General features: G+C 33.2%; 4 protein-coding genes across 8 annotated transcripts; 1 reads left to right on the plus strand and 3 right to left on the minus strand.

The window, feature by feature from the left end:
- Window positions 1-1,248: 1,248 nt before the first annotated feature.
- Window positions 1,249-6,697, minus strand: LOC114743456 (uncharacterized). 5 transcript variants are annotated; one of them, XM_028931667.1, is made up of 5 exons: window positions 6,471-6,697; window positions 5,280-5,699; window positions 3,078-3,124; window positions 2,003-2,973; window positions 1,249-1,612 (listed from the first exon to the last, which is right to left on the minus strand). In XM_028931667.1, exons 2-4 carry the CDS (start codon window positions 5,599-5,601, stop codon window positions 2,029-2,031), a joined length of 1,314 nt encoding a protein of 437 aa, XP_028787500.1. In that variant the 5' UTR covers window positions 5,602-5,699; window positions 6,471-6,697; the 3' UTR covers window positions 1,249-1,612; window positions 2,003-2,028. The 5 variants fall into 5 exon arrangements, with proteins under 5 accessions (XP_028787500.1, XP_028787499.1, XP_028787502.1 ...); XM_028931666.1 differs by having other exon boundaries at window positions 1,249-1,713; XM_028931669.1 differs by having other exon boundaries at window positions 1,249-2,973; window positions 6,586-6,697.
- Window positions 6,698-11,914: 5,217 nt separating this feature from the next.
- Window positions 11,915-13,204, minus strand: LOC114743453 (protein CASPARIAN STRIP INTEGRITY FACTOR 1-like). The gene is made up of 3 exons (XM_028931661.1): window positions 13,022-13,204; window positions 12,645-12,700; window positions 11,915-12,137 (listed from the first exon to the last, which is right to left on the minus strand). Exons 1-3 carry the CDS (start codon window positions 13,098-13,100, stop codon window positions 12,006-12,008), a joined length of 267 nt encoding a protein of 88 aa, XP_028787494.1. The 5' UTR covers window positions 13,101-13,204; the 3' UTR covers window positions 11,915-12,005.
- A 3,248-nt stretch (window positions 13,205-16,452) lies between these two features.
- On the minus strand, window positions 16,453-20,621 carry LOC114743460 (chaperone protein dnaJ 10-like). Its single transcript, XM_028931672.1, has 9 exons — window positions 20,535-20,621; window positions 20,034-20,093; window positions 19,669-19,751; window positions 19,231-19,396; window positions 18,996-19,125; window positions 17,824-17,982; window positions 17,508-17,683; window positions 17,175-17,255; window positions 16,453-16,718 (listed from the first exon to the last, which is right to left on the minus strand). Exons 1-9 carry the CDS (start codon window positions 20,619-20,621, stop codon window positions 16,620-16,622), a joined length of 1,041 nt encoding a protein of 346 aa, XP_028787505.1. The 3' UTR covers window positions 16,453-16,619.
- Window positions 20,622-22,068: 1,447 nt separating this feature from the next.
- On the plus strand, window positions 22,069-24,027 carry LOC114743459 (pentatricopeptide repeat-containing protein At4g21065-like). Its single transcript, XM_028931671.1, has one exon. It carries the CDS (start codon window positions 22,158-22,160, stop codon window positions 23,895-23,897), a length of 1,740 nt encoding a protein of 579 aa, XP_028787504.1. The 5' UTR covers window positions 22,069-22,157; the 3' UTR covers window positions 23,898-24,027.
- Window positions 24,028-27,644: the final 3,617 nt, after the last annotated feature.

A 27,644-nucleotide genomic window follows, 5' to 3' on the forward strand; every position in this document is an offset into this window, starting at 1 on the left:
GATTATCATGATACTGATGCCACATAGTTGGCCCGTGACAAGCTCAAAGACTAACGGGCTGATCCTAAAAAGACCGACTTTTGACGGGTTGATATTTTTCCATCCCACCACTTTTTTTTTTTATTTTTTTGTGCCTTTTATTTTTTTAATAAAATTTATTATAATTCTTAAACACCTAAAATGAAATATGCATATAGAAATTATCATAAATAAAATATAAAATCCAAAATTCTAAACATTCCAAAATACTACTATAAACATACATAATACATCATCCTAAATGATTAAACATACATCCCAAATTAAAACATAACAAATCTAAATTAATAATAATACAAACACAATGTTACAAATCACTATCAAGTGTTCAACCATGAGCTACCATTCAATGTTGATATAATTCAAAGAGTGATATGAAGATATGAAATTATTTGGTTAAGCTTTATAAGTTGAATCACCTTCTTTTTGCTCAATTAACTTTGTCATAAGTAAAATTCATAATACAAAGTAAAAGATATATTACATTATGGTAATTTTAAATAGTAAGAATGAGATAAAAAAAAACTAAAAAAGTAAACATAATTATATTTGAGGGAAGAAAAAAATTTTAAAAAAAATAGACCAGCTCACCAACCCTGCGGGTTAGTCCATCACGGATTTAGTCTTGACAGTTATGTTCTCAAAAAATCCATTTTAAAACGAACCTAATTTTTATCAACCCAACCCACTACTTCTTGGCAGGTTGAGCTTGCGAACTCAACCCATATTACCGACTCTACCACATATTATGGTATTCCATCATACTGATGATATTGATAACTTACCCTGTAACTTTGTTCCATATCTAATACTCCTCCGGTCCTTAATATAGGACTCAATTCTTGAGTTGGTTTTGATCCTAAATATAAGACCTATTTCTCATTTTTTTTAATTTTTTCTAAATTACCCCTATGGATACTCCCTTAACCATAATCAAATAAAAAAGGGAGAAGGGGTATTAAGAAAGATGATTATGGTGTTTTAGGAAAAATGTGTCACTTTTCTTATAATTAACTAATTTACCTAACTTCCTTAATCTAATCAAATTAGTTAAATGGATCTTATATTAAGGACCGGAAGAGTACTAGTAAAATGCATTTGCACACGCATATTAAAAAAATGGCATAATTCAGGGGACCTACCAAAGAATTCAACAGTAGGCCCAATTATATTGCCAGCGAGATGATTCAACATGCAGTCAACAAGCAATTTAATTAAGTGGGTGATGCATACATGAAAAATGGGGGAAAAAAGCGTCGAATTCAGTCTGCTACAGGCAAAGCGTTAATGAAAACTGTTCATTACAAGCGAGCAACTTGTCAATACAAATAATTGCTATTTTGCCTAAAAATCATCGCCTCACACCAGAAGCTCGCCAAGGGCAAACGGCAAGCATCATCTATATATCATCAGCGCATTCCCGATTTAATTTGGGTGTGAATACTATATATCCATTCAATAAACTAGGCCATCTGTACAAAATAAGAACCCTGGTCTCAAAACAACATAACCTTCTATATTAAACCAATCCTGCACTTTTTCAACTTTTAGAAGGTAACTTCAGCCTCTGATCCTGTTGTAATCACAGATTGGAGCTCAAAATCAAAACTTAATAACATCCAGCCCTCCTCATAATCTTTTGTCTGGGGTTGGGGAGAAGATCAACACTGTAGCCTGCTTTAATAAGAGAAAGAAGAATAGGCATACATTAACGCGGGGGAAAAAACTGCAAAGTGCTTAGAATGTACAGATTGGGAATACTAAAGGTTAAATTTTAATTTCTGTTCCACATAAAACCAACCCCAGATAAAAATAATCTGCGTGTGCAATAGTTGCTTAACTACACAAGGAAATAAAAAGCACACCTTTAATAGTATGATGCTAATGTATGGCAGAAGGCAACGCTACGCATGCAATTTTGATTAGCTGAGGCAAGCAACAAAACGAAGACAAATCAACTTACCTCCTGAAGAGCCAAGAGGCATCGTTTTACTTGCTAGATTTAGACCAAAAGAAGCCCTTTTTTCTTGTAAGGGGATTATCTGACGAGTCTTTGCGACTCTTTGAACCAAATGAAAAGTGCCTCAGAAAGGGTTTCCCAGAGGAGTTTCTTCCACTGGAATTCAAGCGCATCCGAGAAACTTTATGTTGGTTCCCACCACCCTTGAAGTGATCAAACACGATTGAATCATCATCAGTGCCACTATCCACAACTCGATTCATGGACCTCTTGTTTCTAGCCTTAAACTCCATTCTAGCTTTCAGAGCTTTTTCAGACAACTTAAAAGTTTGTTTCTCACCCCAGGTGCAGACTGGGCAAGTTGGATCGTACTTGTTTATTTCAGGCGTCAAGCTCTCCAAGCATTCAGCATGATAAACATGTCCACAGACAAGAACAGCAACTACGGAAAGTTCATTACTTGCAATTATCTTTTGGGCGCTCCAGGAAGACCTCTCAGTTAAAAGCTTTGAGCAAACACAACATGTATGCACATCAGTGAGCGAAGCTGAAATCTGGCTACTGGTTCTAGCAAACTTTTCATCATCAAATCCAAAGGACTCACTGTCAAATGACCATCTTCCTCCATGGGAAGTACCCATTGGCTCAGAAAAGCCAGGTATAGACCAGCCATCAGAAGAACCACCTTGGGAGCACCTACGTGACTCATTGCTCCAAGAAGGAAACGCAGACCTTTCTTCTGAAGCAGGTAAGCTGCTTGGAGACTTGAATCCTGGGATTTGACCAGGAGAAACTTGCCGTAGTATTTGGTTTCCAGGAGAATGGCAGCGTTGCCTTAATAGTGCTGGACTTGCTGGAGATAGGTGACTTTGGAATGAAAGAGGAGACGCAAGAAAGGAGGTTGAAGGCATTGAAAATTGTGGTTTAGAGGGGGATGTGCTTGATCCCATAGGTGATTCTACTGACCCTTTCACCTACAATATAAATCATATATAGGAATATTGTCAAAGAGATCACGGACACTCAGCCGCATAAAAATGTAAAACAATAGAAAGTCAATTCGTTATCATAGCCTCACCTGCTCCATACTCCCATCCATGGAGACACTCCTTGAATTAGGTTGATCTGCCACACCCATAATTAACCATGTCAGAGAACTATAAATAACCATGTCAGAGATGAATCAACCGGTAAAGTGTATTAAAAATGCAAGCCAACAGTTTAAAACAAAAACAGACGATGTATGTCTCAGATCAAGATTGACATCTAGCAAAGCCCTATAGCAGAAAAGATATCACAGCATAAAAAACCCCTGTGGGCAGCCTAATTCTTTGAGACATTTAGGAATATGATTTACAAGGCCTGTTTTCTTTTCTTTCCTTTTCTTTTCCTTTTTTTTTTTTTAAGTGACCTCATCCGGCATCCTAGGTAGACCATCTTTCAGGTACATCAATGGCCTAGACTAATCCCGATTTGCTAATTTGTAGGCATCTCGAAAGGTGGAATAGCTGGCTAGGAGATTTGACGTTTTTCATACCCAAACAAGAATCAAACCCCCGACCTTAGTTAAGGGAGGATAAGCCCCTACCGCTCAACCACACGCCCCTGGTTTTTCTTTCCTTTTTTTTAAATACAAATTATGGGGATCGTTTTTGAGAGGATCGCATTCCTTCCCAGAAACACTCCACATCAACAAAAGATAGCAACTTCCAGAATTTTTACACATTTTTCTAATTTTCACTACTTTTTAATTCTTCTTTCCTCTCAACTAGATTTCCATCAATAACTAATTTCTACTTTTATCTATAATAATTTTCTTTCCCAAGGTTCAAAACATTGATTTTTTAATTACATTTTTAATTTACTCGATTCCATACAAAGGCTAGGTCTTCGCTTGCTCTTTCATGTCTCATTTAACCATATTTTATCAATACTTTATTTCACACACTTGATCCTTGTTTTTATACCATTGGGTTATCATGTAAAAAGACAGTAAAGTAAAATTAGATGTAATATCTTAGAAGTGTAAACAGTGTGTAAAAAGGTGTGCAATTAGTCTTCTAAATACTTTTATTCCTATTATCTGCTCCTTACATTTGACACACCTTTGGTAAGTATATACATGACGATGGAGGACTAGTACACACAATGACAAGACCGAAACTTACTAGCAACAGGAAAATTGAAGCCGCAGATGATAGTATATACTCAACCATTCTTGCAAAAGCAACTACCATAAAAACGAATACCTCCTTTCTAAGTTATCGATAGCAGTCAATGAGAGGATAATTTAAAATCAGAGGCACACTTAGAATTGACTCTTTGCCTAACACTCCTTCGATTTTTCAACACGAATAAATTAAAAACAGAGTCAAACTTATTAATTATTCTTATTCACTTGGTTGACATTCATCAAAACATCATGCAATATTTACTAAGTCTTGTTCATATAATATATGGTATCTTGCCGTGCTAAAGTACAAGAGTCAATATATCTATCTACAAAATAAAATCTATAGAAAACTGCATTATTCATAAGTCATGAATAGTACAGCTCACCTCAGATTCTAAGCAAAACATAGACCGACAATCTAGTTAACCTCAAATATCTTTAGTCAACTTCTTTCCGTACAACGGAAAAGGGATTATCCCATAGAAAACCATGCCAGTGTTCCAAAATATGGCAGCCTGATCGCATTACTACCAAAAAAGTTGTCCGATTTACTGAGTATTTGTTTTCTCCCATCAACTAACTCGTGTTATGAGCAACTCCTGCCTGAGAAAATATGCCTAACAGTCCATTTACGTTATAAATTATGGTCCTATTGCATTTTAAAGGTATCAATTGATTCTTCATTAGCTGCTAGCCCTATCTTAAGATACTCAAAAAAGAAACAATTTACAGCTATTTTACTTTGTAATTTCAGTTACATTTTGCATTATAAGGACTTTGTGACTATACAGCACCATATTTTAACCACCCTAGTTGCAAACATCAATTTTTTTCCCGTCAGTTCATTAGCACAAGCGTTGAAATATGTAAGAAAATACCACAATGCGTCCAAACCTGAATGTTACCCAAGCACATCACACTTATTTCATATTTCCTGCCCAAATTTGCAATTACAATCACCATTCCATCCAATAGGTTGGCATTTGATCTCATATTAAAGATAAATAGTTCAAAAATAAAGTGACAGATGCAAAATCCAATTATCAGTATCCACTCCAAGCAGGCGATAGCTTATCTTAAATTAAAAGAAGAATCCACAAAAGTTACCTGAAGTGAAAGTCCTTGCATGTTCAGCAGTTCCTTCTGAAATTGGTGATTTTTGCCCTCTATGACCTTCACAAGTCTGCAATGACAATCCATCATCTGACTTATATGCTGAGTCATTTTTGTCTTCTGATCCATCATTCTGGCTAACACCATCAGAAAGCCAATTTATAGAGGCATCTTCACCAGCCACACGTCTTCGATGGTCCCAACGAAAACTCCATGTTGGGGAGTAGCGATTGTTTCGATGTAAAATTTCATTAGCTGATCCACTTTGTCTGGTTTTATCTGTATCTTTGGAAGCAACACAACAAACAGCACCCATGCTCAAATATGCAACAATGTTAACCCTATTATATCAACACCACCAGTTGCATCACCAGATACAAATCTGCACCATTAACTTGTCAATACAGGTTTTCCCTGGAATGGTAATGACGTAAACATAAAATCAGTTGTAGATAATCGATAATATAACAGGAGCTGCAGTAACTGAAAGTCTGAAACACATTATTATTTTAATTCAAATTTTGACAAAGAAAAAACAACCGACCAAAAAATTCATCGTTCTACAGCTAGCAGTTTTTGTGGATTTGGATGTAATTCCCCCAGAACCTTACAGAAAGTGGAGACCAAAAAGGTTCAGAACCCAGAGAGTATATGTGGCCGATAGTGTGGGGGTAGTCACCAACACACGAGTTTCAAGTATCTTCCATTCCAAAAGGATTTTTTTTTTTTTGGGCCAAAGTTCCAAAAGGATGCTTCTAAACACACATCCCAAAAGAATATTAGCAAGCGAAAACAACTGCAAAAGCAATGTAACTCGACAGATTCATCTCCAGTGAACACAGAGTTCAACGAAGAAGATTATGTTGAATTGGATCACAACTCTACTATATAAACGCAAATCAACGTGGGGGAGCCTCATTGGAAAGCAAACATCATCCGCAAAAACCACAAATTTCAAGGAAAATTCAGAAAGGGACAGGCAACCTAATGAGTTACTCAAAGGGAACTAAGAGTGAGTAGTAATCAACCGGGGTAAAACACAACTAGCCCGAAATTTGAAGCTATTCAAAACCCCGATCCCAAATACATGCAGAAAACACGGAATTTACAGTAGAAACCACCAGAAAAAGAAAACGCTAAAAAGAAATAAAAAAATTTCTGTGCAAGAAAAGAAATTAAGGGGACCTTTCTTTCAGGAATTTGGTAATCGATATATACTTGAGTTTCCCCCGCAGATGATAGTAATACGAGTCTCTGAATACGAATACAGAAGAGCAAAGCTGACGTGACGAAGCCGCACCTTTCCTGAAAGCAAAGGAGAGAAAGCTTCTAGAGAGAGAAGGTGAGGAACAAAGGAGACTGTGCCCTTTGTTGCAGAGAGGGGAAGACGAGGAAGACAGGGATCGAAGGAAGGGAGAGGCTGTTTTGGATGGTCTTAACGCCGTTAGGAATTTGTTGGCGTGCTTGTTATTTTCGGTTCGGTTCGGCGTTGCCATTGAACATGACGAGCCTTCATTCGGTCAGGTACTTTTTTTATTATTCTTAATATAAAACTTATTTAACTACTTTAATTAGATTAAGACAGTTAAGTAAGTTAATTAATTATAAAAAATATGTCATGTTTTCTTTAAAACATAATAACCATCTTCCTTAATATCCTCCCTCATTCTTTTATTTGATTATAGTTGAGAGAGTATCCATAAAGGTAATTTAGAAAAAATTAATAAATATGATAAATAGGTCTTATATTTATTATCAAAATTAACTTAACAATTAAGTCTTATATTAAGGACAAGAGGAGTATTAAACTGTTTTTTGCCAGATTTATTATTAAACTATTTACACATATTTTTAAAAGTGGATTTGATATGTATACATTTGGCCAAAAATATCTATAAAACTTTAATTCATTTTATCTTTTAAATTTATAATTTTTTAAATGAAGACATTAATGAGTTTTTACTTTTATAAATTAATTATCTGACTAGGTATTATATATTTTAATACAAATATAATAGATATAAAATATTTTATATTATATGATTAACTTTTGTACATGATATATGTTGCTGAATATAATAAAATAGTAATAGAAATACAAACCATCTATATATTTATAGACAACATGATATTTATTATACTCACTCCTGATTTCATGGGCAAATTTGGTGTGTATATACTATCTCCGTTCTTACTTATAAGATCTCATTTATAAACTTAAAATATAAATACTCAAATTAGAGGAAAAAGGAAGATAGAGATATCAAAAAGGGCAAAGAAAAAGAAAAGGACGAGGGAGTAATATTGTTTTCTCTCTTATTTTTAATAAAAGTAATACTCCTCCGGTCCTTATTATAAGACCCAATTTGACTTTTTATTTGGTCCTAATTATAAGACCCAATCCATTTTGTCTCTTATATTTATGCATTTTTTTCCAAGATAATCCTTCTAATAATGATAGTTTTAGCCAATATACTTAATTAGCAAGGATATTTTAGGAATGACAACACTTATTTATTATAAATAACCAACTTAACTTACTTCCTTAATCTCCTCAAATAAGTCAATTGGGTCTTATAATTAGGACCGGAGGAGTAGCAATATTAAATACTCTACTTTTCATTCACATGGCTGTGTGCATCTTTTTCATGAATTCTCGTATATTATGAAATTGAAGCAAGATGCCAAGATATAATTAAATCTTAGTCCTCTTGTTTGATTGGTAAACAACTCAGCTAAAAGATTTTTGAACGCTTAAGGTGCGTGTATACATGTATGTGTGGGGTCATAACTAATTTAACATTATTCACTTTGTGAAACATTGAAAAAAAAAGAAGGTTTTAATAATTATTAATTCAAGTATGCTTTTCCTGCGGTGTTTGGAAATCATAAAAAAACATTTAAAAAAAAACTCTCATATAAGTAAAAACAAAATTCTTTTTACATATTTATTTCAAACTCTGTAAAATCACTTTTAAAAAACTAACCCAATATCCCCTTAATCTTCTTGTTGGAAAAAGTAAAAACTAATGCTTTTGTGTCTGTAGTTTTAAATTGGTGCGATTTAATCTTTATAATTCTATTACAGATATACAGTTGTAACTAAGTCTTTGAATTTGAACTTAATGGAACTCAATCTCATGATCTAACCATTTAACATATTAGCTCTTTATTTCGAAAAAATAAAATCACATATTTTATGAAGTTTGGAGACTAAATTTTTAAATTATTAAAATTATAGGAATTTTGAATTATACTAAAAGATAAATTCAAGACCAAAATCACAATCAAATCGAAACTTAAAAAAATGAAATTTTTTATTAAAAAAAAATAAAACTTTGGTCTGGTCAAATGACTCTTAGCTCTTCAAGAGAGTCTTATGGTTGAGCTAACGTATAATAAATTTATTTCAGACTTCAAGTGCTTCACAAGACCCACATTTTATTTATTAAAGACTCAAAAAGTCAAAAATAAAATCAACTTGGCCCAGAAAATGAGCATTTGACGACGAAGACGTTTCCAATCCCATAATAATAGTTAGGTAGTGACCTGAGTGGCTTAGACGCCGCCCCTTGACAAGTCAAAACGCAACTTATTTATTTTTCAGCAAACACACATTACACAATTGATAGGGAAAAATGACAAAAATACGTCCTTTATCCCAAGATAAAATTAATTTTTCAGTAAACGTACATATTTTAATGAATTTATTTTTTTAGAATTTTATTTTGGTTATTTTTTGAACTTTAATTTCTGTTTTAGTTTGATACTGTATCTTAATTGGCTGAGTGGGGTTTATATATAATTTGTGAATAAAAATAAATATAAATTAAAAATGAAATAGGTTTGGCACCGAAACAGACAAACAGTCAACTAATCCGCAGTTTGGCAAACGAATAAGGCCATTTGTTAAAGCTTTAAAAGAGTTTATAAAAGAAAATACTTAGTTTTCCAATCATACATAATCATATATCTTATTTTATTTTTATTTATATAAGTTTATAATAAAATAATAATATTTTAAAAATAAAGAATTACAAAACTTAATATAATAGATATAAAAAACGTATAATCTGTTTATAAATGATAGGTTTATTATATTTTTAATAATAATAATAATCAAATTCTTTCTTGATTTATTGATTTTTTGCGGCCTCCATATATTGGTTCACTGTAATTTTCGAAGTTCAGAATTTTCTCATCAGCATGCTCTAACTCTTCATTTCGAAAAATGGCAACAACAAAAAAACAGAATCCTAAAAAAATATCTTTGAATTTCAAAATTTCAAATAAGTCTTGTTAATTACACTTTAATAATAATTAACAATATTAGAAAAATAATAACACATTTTCTTAGTTATTCTTGATTTTGGATTTTGAAATTTCAAAGATTTTTTTTTTGGATCTTTCCCCAAAAAAAGATTTTATCACAGGATTTGATAACTTCATTTCCAAATGTCATCCTGTGTTGAGAATAATTTCTTTATTTGTTGATTATGCAATATAGATATAATAATAGATTTCATTTGACATGCAAAATTTATCACTATCTATTTCTATAATAATTACACATGTTATTAACTATTGAGTTGGGAAGATCATAATTAGAACTTTAAAAAATCCAAATTTATAATTTTGGAATCAAATTTTGATCAGAACATTAAAGTGGCGCGAACACAACTTTCTATACTGGCCTACATTTAAAGTCAAAAGATACACTGTGATATAATCACAAAGTAAAGTCTAATAAAAAATGTTAGTCTTTTTTTTTTACCAGAAAAAAATGTTAGTCTTTTACAATCTCATTAAAAGAGACGTCTATATTTAATGTCCATCAATATTTTGAATATACTTGACAAAAGAAAAACACTGATGCAAGTCCAAACCAATGAGATATAGGGCCTACTATTTTTGCCAATGGCAACATATCCTTGGGGTTTTTACCTAATTGATAATTACTGTAAAATACAAAGCCCGTTTTCTCTTTTCTTTTTAAGCAGAACGTGAATGGTGAACTTCTCCACGCCCCATCACCTAGTGACCTCATCTTTTAGCACATGGTTGAAACTGTCATTTTCTTTCTTCATTAATTTTCTATCCCGGTGTGAATAAACTAATTAATTTTATACCATTAATATATATTAAATATACAAAATAGAGAACTACAAGGATGGATCCAGCCAGGGCTCCTGAAAACACAGAAGACCCGTTTTAATTATATATGTGTGTGTGTGTGTGTGTGTATAATTTGAAGTATAGCATATAAGCTATTGCGTAGAATATACCCTGGCGAGAGTGCCTTCTTAATCAATGATACGCCTTTACATTTCTATTTTGTGTGCATGTACTTATTATATCATATACATTCATTGTATTTTTATGCGTACCATATGATTTTATCGGATATTGAAGTTTTAATTGTTTTTTAGGACCAGGGAATGAGTAATATACTACCTCCAGTCTTAATTATAAGAGCTAGTTAACTAATTTGAGGAGATTAAGGAAATAAGTTAAGTTAGTTATTATATCCTTACTAATCAAATGTGTTGGCTAGAACTATTATTATTAAAAAGACTACCTGAGAAAAAAATACATAAATATGATAGACAAAATGGGTTAAAGTCTTATAATTAGGATTAAAACAAAAGTCAAACGAGGTTTTATATTAAAGACCGGAGATAGTAGCTTGCATCCGGTTCCTTTTTTTTTTTTTTTAAAAAAAAAGACTTTGGGTTATCTAAACATAGGATTATATTGGGGCCTTTTGATTACTTGCAAAGTGGTTGACAGAAATAAATATAACGTAAACTAATAGGCATGGCCATTGTTTTAGTATACTTCAAACAAGAATTATATTATAATGTAACCATCTTCCATTGCGATTTTAGGCGTAAAGAGGATTACTATATTGGATGCAATTAGGCTTGACATCACAACAAACTGATTACCACGTAAAAGCAAAACCAAAACACACATACAGAGAGTGTGTTTATGCAAGTGCTTTTCCACTACATTACTTTTTATATATACAATGCATGCGACCAAAGAAGCATATACTAGCGTTCAATTTGGTTCTAAATATAAGACTCTAAAATCTACTTTGTCTCTTATATTTATCTATTTTTTCACAATGTACCTCTTGTTTGCACATGTTAAAAGTTCCGTCAAATAGTAGTTCAAATTAATACACATGAATAATAAGGGTATTATAATAAAGACAACACATATTTATTACAAATAACTAACTTAACTAATTTTTTTATTTTTTTTAAAATTAGTGAACTGGATCTTATGTTAAGGATCACAAGTAATATGTGTGTGTATTTGGCTTTTTTTTTTTCATTTGAAAAAAAAATCCACTCAACCATAACAAATGTGGAGTGATATTGGTCTAGATCATCAAATTTAATATCCGCGTTGTTTAGAGCACAAGCATAAACCATGCCACAAAACTTATATAACATAACACATACCTCTCTAAATACATATGCATATATTTATATTAAACTGTTAGGGTTCACAACATATATGATAACAACACATACCTCATGATAACGTAACCAAGTATACTGTATATTTGTATATATTACATAAATACGATAGTAGGGATGGATTATTTATGATATATATATATATATATTGGTATGATCCCATCATAACCCTCCCTCCCTCCCTCCCTCCCTCCCTCTCTATATTTATATGAAGAGAGAGGTCAAGTAATTAATTACTATTAGGAATGAGCTTGGAAGGAGGCTTAGAAAGAGTTGGAGAAGGATCGTATCTTCCATAGTCTCTTGTATTTGCCCTCAGCAGCCTCTCGTGCATCACGCTCTCTTCCTCCTTTCCCACCTCCTACACCAAATATATATACACATATATTATTCAATTCCATTAATTAATTTTAACTATATATATATATCTATTATACACAAACCAATTAATAATATCAATATACATATATATATGCCCTTCCAGTTTTCAGTATTATCTATATACATGGCATTGGTTGCTCATGGTTTATGCGCCATACTGTCAGGTGGCACGCCTCAAAAGTGTGAGAGAGATCTATATGATCATTTGTGTCAAGGGGAAAAGGGGGGGGGGGGGGAGGGGCGACTTTAGTAACCCATTTATCCGTTGAAGGGTTTTGGCCCGGAGCCACAAGTGGAATTACTTGATCGATGATCATTTAAAAAGACTGTAAGTGAGATGCATGAAGAGGTTGATGATGATGACAATGTTGACAGATGAAACCTAACTAGCTAGTTATCTGTGCTGTGGGTTTTCTTCTTCAGTTCGTTCTTGAACCACAAACTTATCAGAAACAATGATCGAGACAAAGGATTTTCAGACACTTACCTCTTCTTGAACATCCACATCTGCAGGCAACTTACTGACAAACTTTGTTCTTCGACCTGCAAATCCATGAAGCAAAACAAAACTGCGAGCTTATATATATGGTTCGAGAACGAAACATACATACATATAGATATACATACACACATGTCAAGTATCAAAGAGTCAATAAGGTTCACATGTGCTCTGCACTAAGCAACTCAAAAGATGGAATCAAGCTCAAATCCCTAAAATGTACATTAAATTTAACTATTTCCACATGCAAGCACTTAGTTTTAGGTAGCTTTCTCTGGCAACGTGGCTAGGGTTTTTTTGGCACCAAATAAGTCCTCAAGAGATCAGAAAAACTTCCAACAAAAAAAGAAAAAAAACACACCAACCTGCAAAAGTAGCAGTGAAAAGTGACAGAGAAATGAGCAGAAAGATGGTGAACTTCTTGAGAAGCACGAGACTACCCATTATCTCTTAGAAAAAAGAAAACTAAGCAGGCCAAGTTATTATGATATGATGCTTCACTGTCTGTATATTTAGCAGGAAACTATAAATTTGGCTAGAGATGGGTAGTGTGGTGTCGAAGAAAGAATTGAAGAAAATTGACAGTTATATTAAAGAAAGCAAACTTTCTGTTCTCTTGAGCAAGGAATTCAAACACAAAAAGGTAAAAAGTGACCACTTTCCCTTTGTTGGGGCACTAAGTCTAAGAAGTTAGTGGAATGCCATAAACTTGATTAATCAATTAATCAATTCATTATAGGACCATAGTTGAAATCTGACCCCTTAGTGGAAAATTATTGGAGTTTCCTTCACGCATGCTTTACAACAAAATTATATTTTCCTGGATACCTAACTCATATTATATTAATTTAATTTGTACCAAACGACCTTTGCTACTTGAAATACAAATATCCCTGAAAACGAATTAATTAATTCATTGATTGATTGATGGATCCACTTGCTTGACTTCTCATCACGACTAAATAGTGCAGAAAAATTTGTAGGTTAAAGCTTATAAACAAAAACATAAATATATAGCTAAATCGAATATTGAATCATAAATATGTATTAAATAATTTTTAACCAAAATTCATTCTTAAATAGTTACTCGTTGACTCATACACACGCACACACTTGACTACATTTTGTCATAAATCAAATTCTCTCAATAAGCTATACTGAATTAATTAATTAATTATTGAAGAGTCGGGTAAATCAATCTGATATCTCTGTGGCTTTGAATTATATACGTACATTATAATTGAAAATAATTGTTCATAATTGACTCAACCTATTAACTTTTTCATAATCTAGCTAATTAGAAGCCTACCATTAAAGTATTTATGACATGGATAGGGATATGACTTTCTCGCTCAGGGATTGAGATGAATAGGTAAGGGCATATACATATTGCATGGTTGGGCTCAAAAGGAGACAACGTAGGTATAAGACACATTAATATAATTTTAATATCTCGGAATGACTAGTGGTATCAATAAGCCTAAAAGACAGCGACAGCAAATGAGAGGACTTTGGTGGAGAATAGAAGAGAAGCACTGCCTGAGGTTAAAATGTATATTAAATATGTGTGCCCTTTATCTTTAACCCATTTTTTCTGCAAAAGTGCTTTTGGGATCCATGTTCACATGCTCCATCCCTTACTTGAAGAAGCATTATCCTGTCTCTCTCTCTCTCTCTCTGTCTCTCTCTCTCCATATATATATATATATATAAACTCAATCATTAATTAAATTGATCATCCTCACACCACTTTAACAATCTAGTCTCACACTATATGATTATACTCCTCCGGTCCTTAATATAGGACCCAATTGTTGAGTTAGTTTTGGTCCTAAATATAAGACTCATTTATCATATTTATCAATTTTCTCTAAATCACCCCTATGGATACTCCCTCAACCATAATCAAGTAGAAGAGGGAGAGGGGATATTAAGAAAGATGATTATGGTATTTTAGAAAAAACGTGTCACGTTTCTTATAATTAACTAACTTACCTAACTTCCTTAATCTAATCAAATTAGTTAAATGGGTCTTATATTAAGGACCGGAGGAGTATATGCTTTCATCAAACTGATAGGATCATAGTGGAAGGTCATATATATGGTAGATTGCAAACCGAATTTCTCATACATATCTATAATAATGAATATGCATGACACCGTTGTGTTCTTATATATAAGGTAGAGAGATAATAAATTTTTTATCACTGATTTTCCTCCTTACCTCTTATTAAATGGGAGTGTATAAAGCGTGTGTCATAAGGGCAAAGTTACAAACTTATTAAACCTCCATATAAGAACTAATAAGTTTTCGGTGAAATATATTAGAAATGATCGTAGAGGTATCTTTGAATAGATCATAGTAATCCCAGTACCAAACCCCTGCAGGTTACAATTTATTGTTGTCTTTTCTTTTTCCTTTTCTAAATTTATGAATCTCGTGAATGGATCAAGCAAGATCAGATATTGGCATCTTTTATATTCATTCACTGTTTGGCAGTCCACCCACAACAGGATTGATGGAAGTGAGAGACAGGAAACTAAAGAGAGCGTTCAGACAATAATCGACAGTGTGTGTTTGTGTGTGTGAGAATTGTGCTCGTAGATGCAAAAAGAGAGGGTGGCCTCTTTTATTAGGTATGTAATGATTTAAAAGTGAGAATTGAATTAGCGAATATCTCTGAAACTATTTTAGTTATACATATGCACTCCAGAGATTAACCAGAATTACAAGTTTTTCATGTCATCTCTCTGCGCAATCAAAACACACATATAGAACTGGAAAGTTCAAGTTTTCAAATTAAATTCCGCGTGGAATATAATTTAGAAACTAAAATAAAAAAACTTTTGGAACCATCAGTCGATATAATCAGCAAGCAAACGAAATTCATAGCAAGATATATCATTCTCATCAAAATATTATAAAGCCTCAAACTCCATCTAATGTAGGAGGTCTCTAATAAGACTGAGATTTCGGATAAATTAATATTACTTATGGACTTCAATATAAGAGTTAGTTTGACTTTCATGTTAATCCTATATATAAGATCCTAATCCATTTTATCCCTCATACTTATTCATTTTTTCTAAGGTAACCCTTGTACCAGTTGCATATGTTAAATATTTCATCAAATGGTAGTTCTAGTTAATATAATATACATGATTAGTAAAGATATTTTAAGAAAAATAATACTTATTTATTCCAAATAACTAACTTAACTAGATTTTTTAATCTCTTAAACTAATCAACTAGTTCTTCTATTAAGGACCAGAAGTAATACCGTGGAGACTGAATTGGCATCAGTATGATGCGCTGGGAATCTTTAGCCACCTTTCTGGATATGATCGATCTTCTTTGCGATTGTTTATAATAATATTAATTGCTACTTTGTCACATTGCGCTTCCAAGTGGACGTTCTTCCTTTCTTATCATTATCACGAAGACACCGTCACCTTGTTTGCTTCTTCTATATATGGGGATTTCTTCTAAACCATTATTAAAGAAGCATTCAGTTTCCATCATTTTTAGGGGAGCAACTTTTGCTCCATTCAACAATGAACTGATTATATAAAACATTTCTAGGATAATTAAAAGGCACATCTTTTGGTAATTCACGCTGGTGTAAATGGGAAAAAAACTCTCATCGCTTAAATAAATGGTTGGGAGTTTGAATGTCAATTGTTGTTTACGTAAATAAGTACTCGGAAGATATCTTTGGCCAACAAGTACCGGGATGATTTGAGTTCTTTGTAGTGTGAATATTCTGATAATGAGCCAACAAAAAATTAAAATTAAACATAAGAGATTAGTCCCATGTACGTGTCGAATTGTATATATATTTGTGGAATTTCCCCTAGGAATAACATGTTTCATCGTCCAATAGAATAACTAACGAAAGAATTCACAACATGTCAATGTAATAAACTCATAGAGACTGCCAGACTCCTACCATGGAGAGATAACTATGATGAAGAAGCACCCTCTGGTTTTTGGTCACTTTGGTTCTTTTGGACAGCTTCATTGCGTAGACTGTTTTCTCTTGCGTATGCAGCCTTAGCACCCTGCATCAAAACTAAATGATTAGTTGATTCTTGTTAATCAAATACAGACAAATCAAGAGCAAATTATGATTAGAGGATAATGAAACTTTTGTTTCCTTAAGTTTGTCTAATTTATTATTTGGTTTTTGAAGTTTAATCTTTGTCAATTTAAGTCCCTAAAATTTCATAACCATACATAATTACATCACATCTGTGTTTATGATTATATGTCTTCAACCTAAATATTAAAATAAAAACCAATCACCTGATTCACAAGCACCTTCTGTTCAGATTCATTCTTGTAACGATATGATCCTCCAGCTTTTTTAAACCATAAGAACTAATTGTGTACGGTTATGAAATTAAACTTTAAGGATTTGATGAAATTAAACTTTCAGGACCAAATCAATAACTGAGGCAAACTTGAGAGACAAAAAATTTTGGTAATTCTATGATTAATTAGTTGGCAACACTTACTTGGAAAATGGTTCCTAACTTTTTCAACCCTCTAGCCCGTAGCCTTAAAACATCTCTGCTGGCACTAGGATCTTTAAGAACCTGAGCCAGAAACAAGTGAAGTATCATTTTTTTAAAAGTCTTGCAATTAAAGTAAAAACTAGAGAAGGATAAAAGAATAAAGAAAGATATATGCAGAAGTAAATTAAGAATGTAAAAAAAAAGAAAAAAAAGAAAGACGTGATGTAAATGATCTGAGTACAACATATGTTGTGGCTTGGAAGTTTTCGGTATTAATCAATATGATAAAAATTGTCAATTAAGCTACAGAAAACAAACGGTGATAAAACATACAGCTAGGCAGACATGTGAGAGAGTTGTTTCAATATCAACCACGTTGATCTGCCAAAGGGAATGAATCATGGCATCCTTCTTATCTTCTATCGCTTTCTCCAAGTTTTCGTCTTTGTTTTCTCCTCCTTGGTTTAGCCTCTTCAGCTCTTCTTGGATTTGAATCAAGTTCACAGCACCTAATTAATTCTCAAGTATATATATGTATACATATCAGTGTCATTACTTGAAAGTTTTCCAACATCATGAAGCCTCCAATCCATGAAGTAATCCTTTTTCGGATGACATATCCAAATATAGTGTCTAGTCTAGCGAGTACCTGAAGCAGCCATGACTTGTGACTTGATCTTGTGTCCTTTGTCTCTTACCCACTCTGCTAAAAAAGGTACTCTCATATATCGGTTATCCTTTCCAATTTCTTTTGCAGCTTTTCGCGTGTAAATATACCCAATTGTGTGTAGCATGGCCTCTCCAAAAGCTGGAATAGCGTCATATATTACTAAACAAATAAATCCTAAGCATAGAACCAGTACATAACACTTAAAAAGGAAGTTCATCGCCCAAGATACTGTGATTTGTTTCATTTTCTTTCTTTATTTTTTTTATCGAATGTCTCACTTTCTAAATTATTAATAATTTAGAGCGATTAATTAGTATTCTAAGATTATTGCTCACAATTAAGGCACAAGCACGCCTTCTGCAATCAAGACATGATATTCTCATAAAAGATATCTTTCATTAAGAGATATTAATTAGTATCAGACTTTCACTCAAGAAACATATTTAAACATCCTGCATATTGGTAAATCATGATATATATATATATATATATATATATTTCTATAAGTCTTACAGCTTTCGAAGTTCAATTAAAATTTTTGTAAATGAAATAAATCCAAACCTTATATTGCACCAGAAATTGGTGACATAGTACTCATTTTAGGTTGAAACAGAAATTTTGATTAATCAAATTGAAAAGAATCTATAGCAACAAAGACCAGGACTATTATCTTCAGGCCCTTCCATGATTGATAACTAAACAAGCGCATTTTGGAGCAGACAAGAAAAAAAAAATCATAATGAATAAGAGCCTTGGCATGTAAAATGGAATGAAATAAAAAGAGAGAGAAAGAACAATATGCCTTAAAAAAAACTACTAAAATATAAAGAGAGATAAAAATTTTATGTTGAAAAAAAAAAATTCCCCGTTTTTCCTTTTAATTGTCAAATCAAACATGCCATAATGCCAAAAACCCAAACCTCCAAATTGCTTGTGGTATCTTCGAAACTCCATTGATACTAATCCCCCAGTTGGTTAGCAAATTAAATATTATTTGGGCCAAGAATCGAGATATTTAATTTTTATGATACATTTGTTATTCTTATTTAGCAGTGATTTATCCCAAACGGACATTTTTCATCTATAATTTTCTTTTTTTATATTCTCTATTCTATTCTACCTCTGCCAAGAGAGAAGAGCATAGTTAGTACCGGCTTGTGAAAGTTGGGCTGCTTCTGAATTTGCCCATGTTGTAAATTCTTCTGTTTTACCATCGACAAAGGGTTGGAGGTGATGTATAAGAGCGGTTATAAGTTTTTCTTCCCTATCTTTCTGCCATGCCTACGTACGGATCCAAATTACAGCAGTTCAGCAGTTAATAACAGGAAGTGGGAAGCAGAAACTGTATGAGATACCAAAGAGAGAGGGGGAGAGATCGAAGTTTACTTTTATCTTCTCTTGAATTATTAGCTTACGAACTTCGGGGTCTTGTAGGTCTTCCTCAACTTCTATGGATGCTAGAGAAGCCAATGCAAGTTGCCCTATATATTCTTCAAAACATTCACTCCCAAACAGCATCCCAAATACAGCTGTAGGGTCTAACATGGATTCTCTGCCAACCAAAATGTTCCGTATATATTATTCACTTTCTCAATCGACACATATATAAATACGTAGTTGGTTTAGCAAGAGACAACAGGAAAAATCAGAGGGAGATCATCAAAGTATAAACATTGTATAAGTAGTACTCTAAAATCATGACTTTATGGCTTCAACTGCAGAGACAGAATTTCATGAAATGATGGAGATCATAACCAAACAGATTTTAACTTCTTTTTTCAGTTATGTGTGTGTGTGTGAGTGTGAGGTTGTATGTAAACTTACTGTGGTACTCCTGACTTTCCGTGCTTATCATATGCTTCACGCTTTGCAGGATCACTTAAGACCTGGTACGCCTCACCAAGTTGCTGTGCACAGATACCATACAGGACACATTCCATGAAAAGGAAATTGAAAGAGAAAACACGAAATGTCTTGAGCTTTTTTTTTTTTTTAACCACATTCAAGACAACTGAAAGAAGAAACCAGAGATAAAAGAATGATGGGCAAGAAATTTTATGACAGATTCATGTTCGGACACAAAAACCAACCAGGAATGATAAATAATACTTCATAGAGTACGACATTGTATCATGAAGGGCAATGAATTCAAAATCCGCATCAAACCATTCACTCCTCAACGTGCTCACCTGAAAATTCTTGGCAGCTGTGGGATCCCCAGGATTCTTATCAGGGTGAACTATCCTTGCCTGAAGAAAAGAAAGAAAAGTTGTCAGCAGCCTAGCTCAATCATAAACACAAGACCAGAGGTCCATGTACATCTAAGATGTCGGCAACTACGTTCTATCTGACAAATTAAACAAATTTATGCGACGAATAAGACCACTATGCAAGTGTAAGAAATCGTTCCAAATGATACGTGATTCAGTTGAAAACATAATCATCTAACGTATTCAGGGGCGTACGTCAGGGAGGTACAATGCAGATTAGCTGCATGGCAAGATCAAGTTAAACAAATGCACTGGTACAAATTGAACGTTCACAACACACCTTTCAGATTAATTAATTCCAAAATATAAACACAAAATTAAGCTCAGAAGCATCGTCAAATGTGAGTTCGTTCGGCTCCCATTTATGCTTTCAGAATTCAGGAAAGGAAACATATTAAGCATAGATGGAGAAGGATTTACCTTGATATAATAGGCCTTCTTGATCTCAGCAGAGGAGGCATCAACGTCGACGCCTAATGTATCGTAGTACGTAGTGTCCTTCACCATAGCTGGATGATATCCGAATCACAATTCCAATCTCTCGAATAAGTAATTTGTGAAAACACAATCACCCGGTTATTACGACAACGATTTGATACACGCTTGCAAGCGAAACATTCCAAATGGTGAAAACCCTCAAGACGAACGCGAACGAAGTAAATTGAGTCGCTTTTGTGATTTCCTTCTTTCTTTGGAGTCGAAGGTATAACGTAATTCTCCTAACGACGAGAAACTTGTTTCGCTCTTTATTACTCCTCTGGTGATCACGGGACGGGAAGGGAGAAGGTGTTTTTTATCTTATTCATCACTTCATTTCGTTATATCTTTAGCGTTGATGTATTATTTCAAATCAGAATAAAGTTAAAAATTTATTATATTTTATTGAAAAATTAATACATTTTAAAAAAAATTTAACTATATGAAATATGTTATATTTTAATGGATTATAAGCTTGGGTTTTTGAGAAAAATATTTTCTAAGAAAAATACCTAAATAAGAGTGTGTTTGGGATCACGGTGAGGGCCCTCAAACTAACTTATCCACCGGTAAAAGCTGAAAAAAGTGACTTCTTGTTTAAAAGAAATGTTTGGATCCATCGTGAAGATAAATGGACTTATGCGGAAATGGACTTTTTTTTCATAAGCTGCTGCCTTCAGCTTCTCCGCTTTCAGCTTTTCCGTCTTCGTGCAGCTTCTCCACTACGCCCTTCGTGGGGCCCATGAGTGAGGGAGTGGAGAGAATACATTATGTGAGTTCTTTTTTTTTTTTTCAATCCAGCTAATTAGTTTTTAATATTAAAAAATTATTTTTTGAATAATAAAATCATTTTTTTAAAAATAAATTATTTATTCTTTAAAAAATAAATATTTTTATTTTTATAATTTTAATTTTAATTTTTCTCTAACAATTATCAAATTATAAATATATAAAATAAATATATATTGTTTAATAAAGTTTATATCCTTTTCAGTCATTTTACATTCAAACTTACTTTTACATTTATCATCCAAACAAGTTTCAACTTCTCAAACTGACTTTTTTCTAAAACCCAATCCAAACATAAATCACATTACCCTATCTGACTTTTACTCAATCTGACTTCTATAAAAGTCAGATTGAAAAAAAGTTACTTCTGCCACCGCTATCCCAAACACACCCTAAAACTTGTTTCTTTTTACGCGGCAAGCCCAAGCGCCACAAAAAAGGACAGACAGGATTAATTGGCCGATTGGGAAACTAAATACATCTTGAGCGTCCGTTGTTAAAAAAAATTATCCCATCTGTTCGTTGCTGATTAGCCTATCCATCCTCACGGTCACGGAGCTTGTTTTCATCCCCGTGGCCATTTTTGTGCGTACTTCTTCGTCCCCTCTCTACTAGCCCTCTACGGCGATACCGTATATTATTGATACTGATTTTATGCAACAGTAAGTAACGGTTTGCAACGGATTGTAACTGCCACTTACCACCATGCAGAGTTCTGCGAGCCCGCCCGCCACTTCACAGAGCGTGAGATAAGGCATTGCAGAACCTTGTTCGAAAATGGAGGTCAATACCATGTCCCAGGCTTTGCAACTTCACGCACGAGTTCTGAAATTAGGAAACACACAGACCAGCGAGTCCCAGAAAATTTTGTCCAATATCTTCACTTTTTCCGCCCTATCAGCCGCTGGAGATCTCAACCACGCTCGTCTCATCCTCAAATCCAATCCTTCCTTGAACTCTTACTTTTACAACACCATCATCCGAGCTTACTCTTGGAGCTCCGACCCCACCCATCCCTCACAAGCTCTCTCTCTTTTCCTCTCAATGCTCCATGGACCGTCCCATAACATGCCTGGACCTGATAAGTTTACTTTCCCCTTTGTACTCAAATGTTGTGTCCGTTTGAATCTCATCCCTCAAGGGGAACAGATCCATGGGTTGATTGCTAAAATGGGTTTGAGTTCGGATTTGCATATTGGGAATTCGTTGATTTATATGTATTCAGAGTTTGGGGAAGTGGGAAATGCATATGATATGTTTGATAGAATGTCTAAGAGAGATGTGGTGTCCTGGACTTCTATGATTGATGGCCTTGTTGACAATGATCGGCCTGCTGAAGCAATAAAGAAGTTTGAAGAAATGTTGGAAAGTGGGATTGAGGTGAATGATGCTACGGTTGTATCTGTTTTAAGAGCATGTTCTGAAATGGGAGCGTTAAGTGTGGGGAAGACAGTGCATAAAATTGTGAAGGAGAGGAAGCTTCATTATAAGGGTAATGTTATGACAGCGCTCCTCGATATGTACGCCAAATGCGGTTGTATAGAAAGTGCATGGCAGGTTTTTAATGGTGATGTCATGGACAGAGACGTTTTTGTTTGGACGGCAATGATTTCTGGCCTGGCTAGCCATGGAAAATGCAAGGAAGCTATTGACCTGTTTTATGAAATGGAAGCTTCAAAAATAAAACCTGATGAAAAGACAATGACCGCAGTTTTATCAGCATGTAGGAATGCGGGCTCGATTCCTCAATGTTACAAATTTTTTAGTAGCATACAAAAAAGATACGGTATAAGACCAACTATTCAGCACTACGGTTGCATTGTAGACCTCCTAGCCAGAGTAGGTCGTTTAAAAGAAGCCGAAGAGTTTATTAATAAAATGCCGATCAAACCTGATGCAATACTTTGGAGAACCCTGATATGGGCTTGTAATATTCATGGGGATACTACTAGAATTAAGCGTTTGATGAAACACCTTGGGTTACAAGAGATGGATGCAGATGATAGTGGAAGCTTCATACTTGCTAGTAATGTTTATGCATCAGAGGGAAAGTGGTGTAAAAAGGCGAAAACGAGGGAGTTGATGAAACAGAAAGGACTAGTAAAGCCAGCAGGATGTAGCAGGATTGAAGTTGAAGGTGTGATACATGAATTTCTGATGGGAGATTATAATCACTCTGAAGCAAAGAACATATATGTCAAATTAAATGACATGGTAGATAAATTGAGAAAAGAAGGGTATTATCCAAAAGTTTCTGAAGTCTTGCTTGAAGGAGATGATCAGGAAAAAGCCAATCAGCTGCTTCACCACAGTGAGAAACTTGCTCTTGCTTTTGGATTAATCAGAACAAGTCCGGGGTCTGAAATCCGAATCGTGAAAAATCTAAGGTCTTGTGATGACTGTCATGAATTTATGAAACTAGTCTCTAGGGTATACCAAAGAGATATCATAGTAAGAGACAGAATACGTTTTCATCATTTCAAAAATGGTGACTGCTCTTGCAAGAATTACTGGTAGCATTAAGATTGTTGTTAGATATTGGCAATTGATGTGCAATGAGATATTCAGAAGCATACAAGACACGGGAACTGCTAGTTTTGAGGCATAATTTGTCAATTGAAAAATGTATATATTTGAAATGTTCACTGGAATGCTGACTTAAAAGGAGAAACTCCTTTTCATTCTTTTACCTATCTTGCTTATTACTTTCTTTAGTGGGGAAAAAAGTCGTTGAACTATTTATTATTCCTGAGACTTGCTATTTATATGACTAATCTAAGAAGTCAGAAGAACAAGGATATAAGAAATGTGGCTTTATGGTGGAGAAATTATCTGGGAGTGCATTAAAATCTGCCACCTTTTCTGAACTGCAAATTAAAACATGCAACAGAATGAGACTGATAAGATTATTGCAAGGATGAATGGTGCAAGCATACCGAGATAAGGTTTGATCTTATTATTGTTATTGTTGTTGAACGGTGCAACCAGAACGCCCAAAGACTCTCTTTTGAAGTTGATACCCTTAACAATTTCTTGTGAGTCACCCTGCTTATGATTATACAGTTGGTATCCACTCTTTTTACTACTTTATGATGATAACTTGGGAAACCTATCGGAGATTTGCTCTTAAATTCTTCAAAAGCAAGGTGCATGTTCTGACAGAAATTTCCTACGTCAGAATTCTATGCTGTTTGCCTTAGTTTTGATGAAAAGTGACGTGGTTGATCATGTCTCTCATGTTTTTGGTTGGTTAGTAAACTAATCTGGACTGTGCTGTGCCTCTCATGCATTTTTGGAAACACTAATATGAATAGTCAAGGTTTGTAATGAATAATTAGTGATTGCAGTGATCAATGTGATTTTTTTACCGGCGTAACTGCAATTGGATAGAGAAATACTAATTGTTTTGTTTCTAGAATGACTTGTATGGGGAAATGAACTTGTTCCCATAACAGCAAGTCGTATGGGCTTTGTCAGTCTAAAGTACTCTTATTGGGCTCTGTGGGAGGGGAGGCCTGTCCATGAGTTGTTAAGTTTTCTTTTTTTGGACCGAAAGGAGATTTGTTAAGGTTGTATTGTGTTTGACCCAAAAAAATGGTTATTTGTAGCCCAAAAAAAGGCTATTTTGTGTTCAATAATACTTTATTTTGAATAGTTAGGGTTTTAATTAAAATATACAGATTATCTTTTATCATTTGAATAAGTGTGGATAAGACTTCACCCATCCTATTTCTTATCCTATCCATCCAGGATTAGTGTGGATTATTATATCTTAAATAGTCCTCCTTATCATTCTATAAATAGTCTTAGTGTTTCTTCATTTGTAAGATCCTTTAACAAATTAGACAATAAAGTGTTTTGAAGTCACTCTCTTTCAAGTTTTTCCACTCCCCTAGGTTTCTATTATCTCTAAATTGTTATTTTATGTGTCCTTCCCTCTTTCATCTTTATGATTTCTAAGGTTAGTGTTTATATGGGCCCAAAATAATAATAAATTAGTACTAAAGTTGATGGTTACCAGTTTGAATTTTTCTGCATAAATCTAGATGGTTAAAGAAATTGAACATTGTTTCTAGACTACCATCACCCCCTTTCCTCATAAAATTGCGAAAATTGCGGTTGTTTAGCAGCCAGGTTGGTTTTCTAAAATATCATGCCTGACAGTTTTTTTGGGTAAGAAAATTGTTAAGGACCCGAATTATAATTAATTAATTAATTAGCTAAAAAATTAGATATTAAATGGAAAAGATCATTCTATGAGACACAAAAATATAGAATTTAACCACAAGGAAAAAAAAAGAATAATTCATTTGAATAGGCCCCATATAATCCTCTTCATTTTATCACTGACCAGATGTGTGTAAAATAAATTTTACATAAAGTTATGCAATGCATGTTTTATAATACTTTCTCCAATCCTTAATATAAAACTTTATTTAACTTTTAGTTTGGTCTTAATTATAAGAATCCAATCCATTTTGTCTCTCATATTTATTTTTTTTTTGTCAAGGTAGTCCTTCTAATAATGGTCGTTCTAGCCAATAAACTTGATTAGCAATGATATTTTAGGAAAGACAACACCTATTACTTAACTTATTTTATTAATTTCCTCAAATTAGTTAACTAGCTCTTATAATTAGAACCAGAGGTAGTAATAAATTATGTCCATTTGCCCTTATTAATTAAAAGCCAAGGTGCATCAAGTCCCCAAACGTGCACCTCCCATTAGTTCACTCTCCCATTTTGAGTAGTGATTATATTTTATTTGACTACATTCACTAATGACCAACCCACCCACAACCTTTTATTTCTCTTTTAATATTTATCTCAACCCCTCTTCCATTCTTTTTTAAATAGTAATAATGATGATGATAATAAAATTCTAGATCAGTCTAGCACTAGCCTAATTGTGATCATTATAAGCTTATTCAATTAGATGCAAGCACAAACAAATAATTAAATGCCCAAAGTGACTGAACCATTGAAGAGCATGGGGGGTCACGTTGTGGCCTGCTTTCCGGTTAGAAAAATGTGGAAACTCAGCTTTTTATAACATGCAATCAAATCCCAAAACAAGACATCATGGGAGATTTCATCATCCTTGTCCCTCCTTCCTTTTCACATGTTAGCCCTAATTCATAATTTTTTTAGGTATATGTACCATACTTAGCTTTTTTTTTTTCTTGGCCCCTTGCCCTTTCTTCTTTCTTGTTTCTTAAGTAAAATAATTATTCTCAGGTCCACAATATTTGCCATATTATATATTAACCACACTAATAACAATGTATCAATTTTCTGGCAAGAAAAAACAATGTATCAGTATAAAATATAAAATTTATAACAAATCGCATTACATATAGGTCATAAATAGTATAACTTATTTTACAAGTTTTTTAACTTAAACAGACCACTCAATCAATCATTAAAAATTTATTGAAATTATATATGCATTTTTTATTTTTTACAATCTATTACATAATTTATTAATTTTTCAATATTTACGCAATTTCAGCTTAAAAGATCTTATAATTTTATCTAAATATTGTTTTAAATTTTCACATCCTTTCCATGTTTAGGGAATATTTTTTAAAAAAAAAACAGAGATTTATATAATTTATTTTTTAAAAAAAATAATATACGTTCTAAAAAGTAAAAACAAGGAGGAGATCATTATGAATTTAACCATATTCAAGATAATTTTATATTGATTTTTAAAAAGAAAGGATTGTTTGTCTAGTTGCAGTAAAATCTAGGGCAGGTATATGTAGTTTATTCAAAACAAAATATTATATCTTGAAACGGAACTTGGAGATAACTTCTATAATAAAGTAAAATATCACAAATGGTAAACAAGAAGTCTCAACTTCTTAAATTTCCACCATCTCTTCTCTCTCTCTCTCTTTTTAAATACAAATTTTACCTTCTTTTCACAGATCAACAAAATTAATTGATATCTTAAATTATCTTCTCTTGTTGATAAAAATTTAAAGCCGCCCCATCTTCCTATAAATATTATTCTTTAAATAATCTTCTCTCTCACACACCTTCTCTCAATTAGTTAAAAACAATATATTTTTAAAAGAAATTTTTATTAAAAAATAAATATATCAATTATTGTCTAAATTTTACCGAAAACCTTACAAATTCAATTTTCAAAATTTTCTAAGAATTATTGTCTAAGTACTAATTAGAATCAGAAGTAATATATCAAAAACATGATGGAGATGTACATTATACATGGAGATAACCCATTGGCTGCAATCC

Source organism: Neltuma alba, unplaced genomic scaffold (genome assembly GCF_004799145.2).
Source record: "Neltuma alba isolate B1F8T4 unplaced genomic scaffold, ASM479914v2 tig00004031_pilon, whole genome shotgun sequence".
Classification (NCBI taxonomy): domain Eukaryota; kingdom Viridiplantae; phylum Streptophyta; class Magnoliopsida; order Fabales; family Fabaceae; genus Neltuma; species Neltuma alba.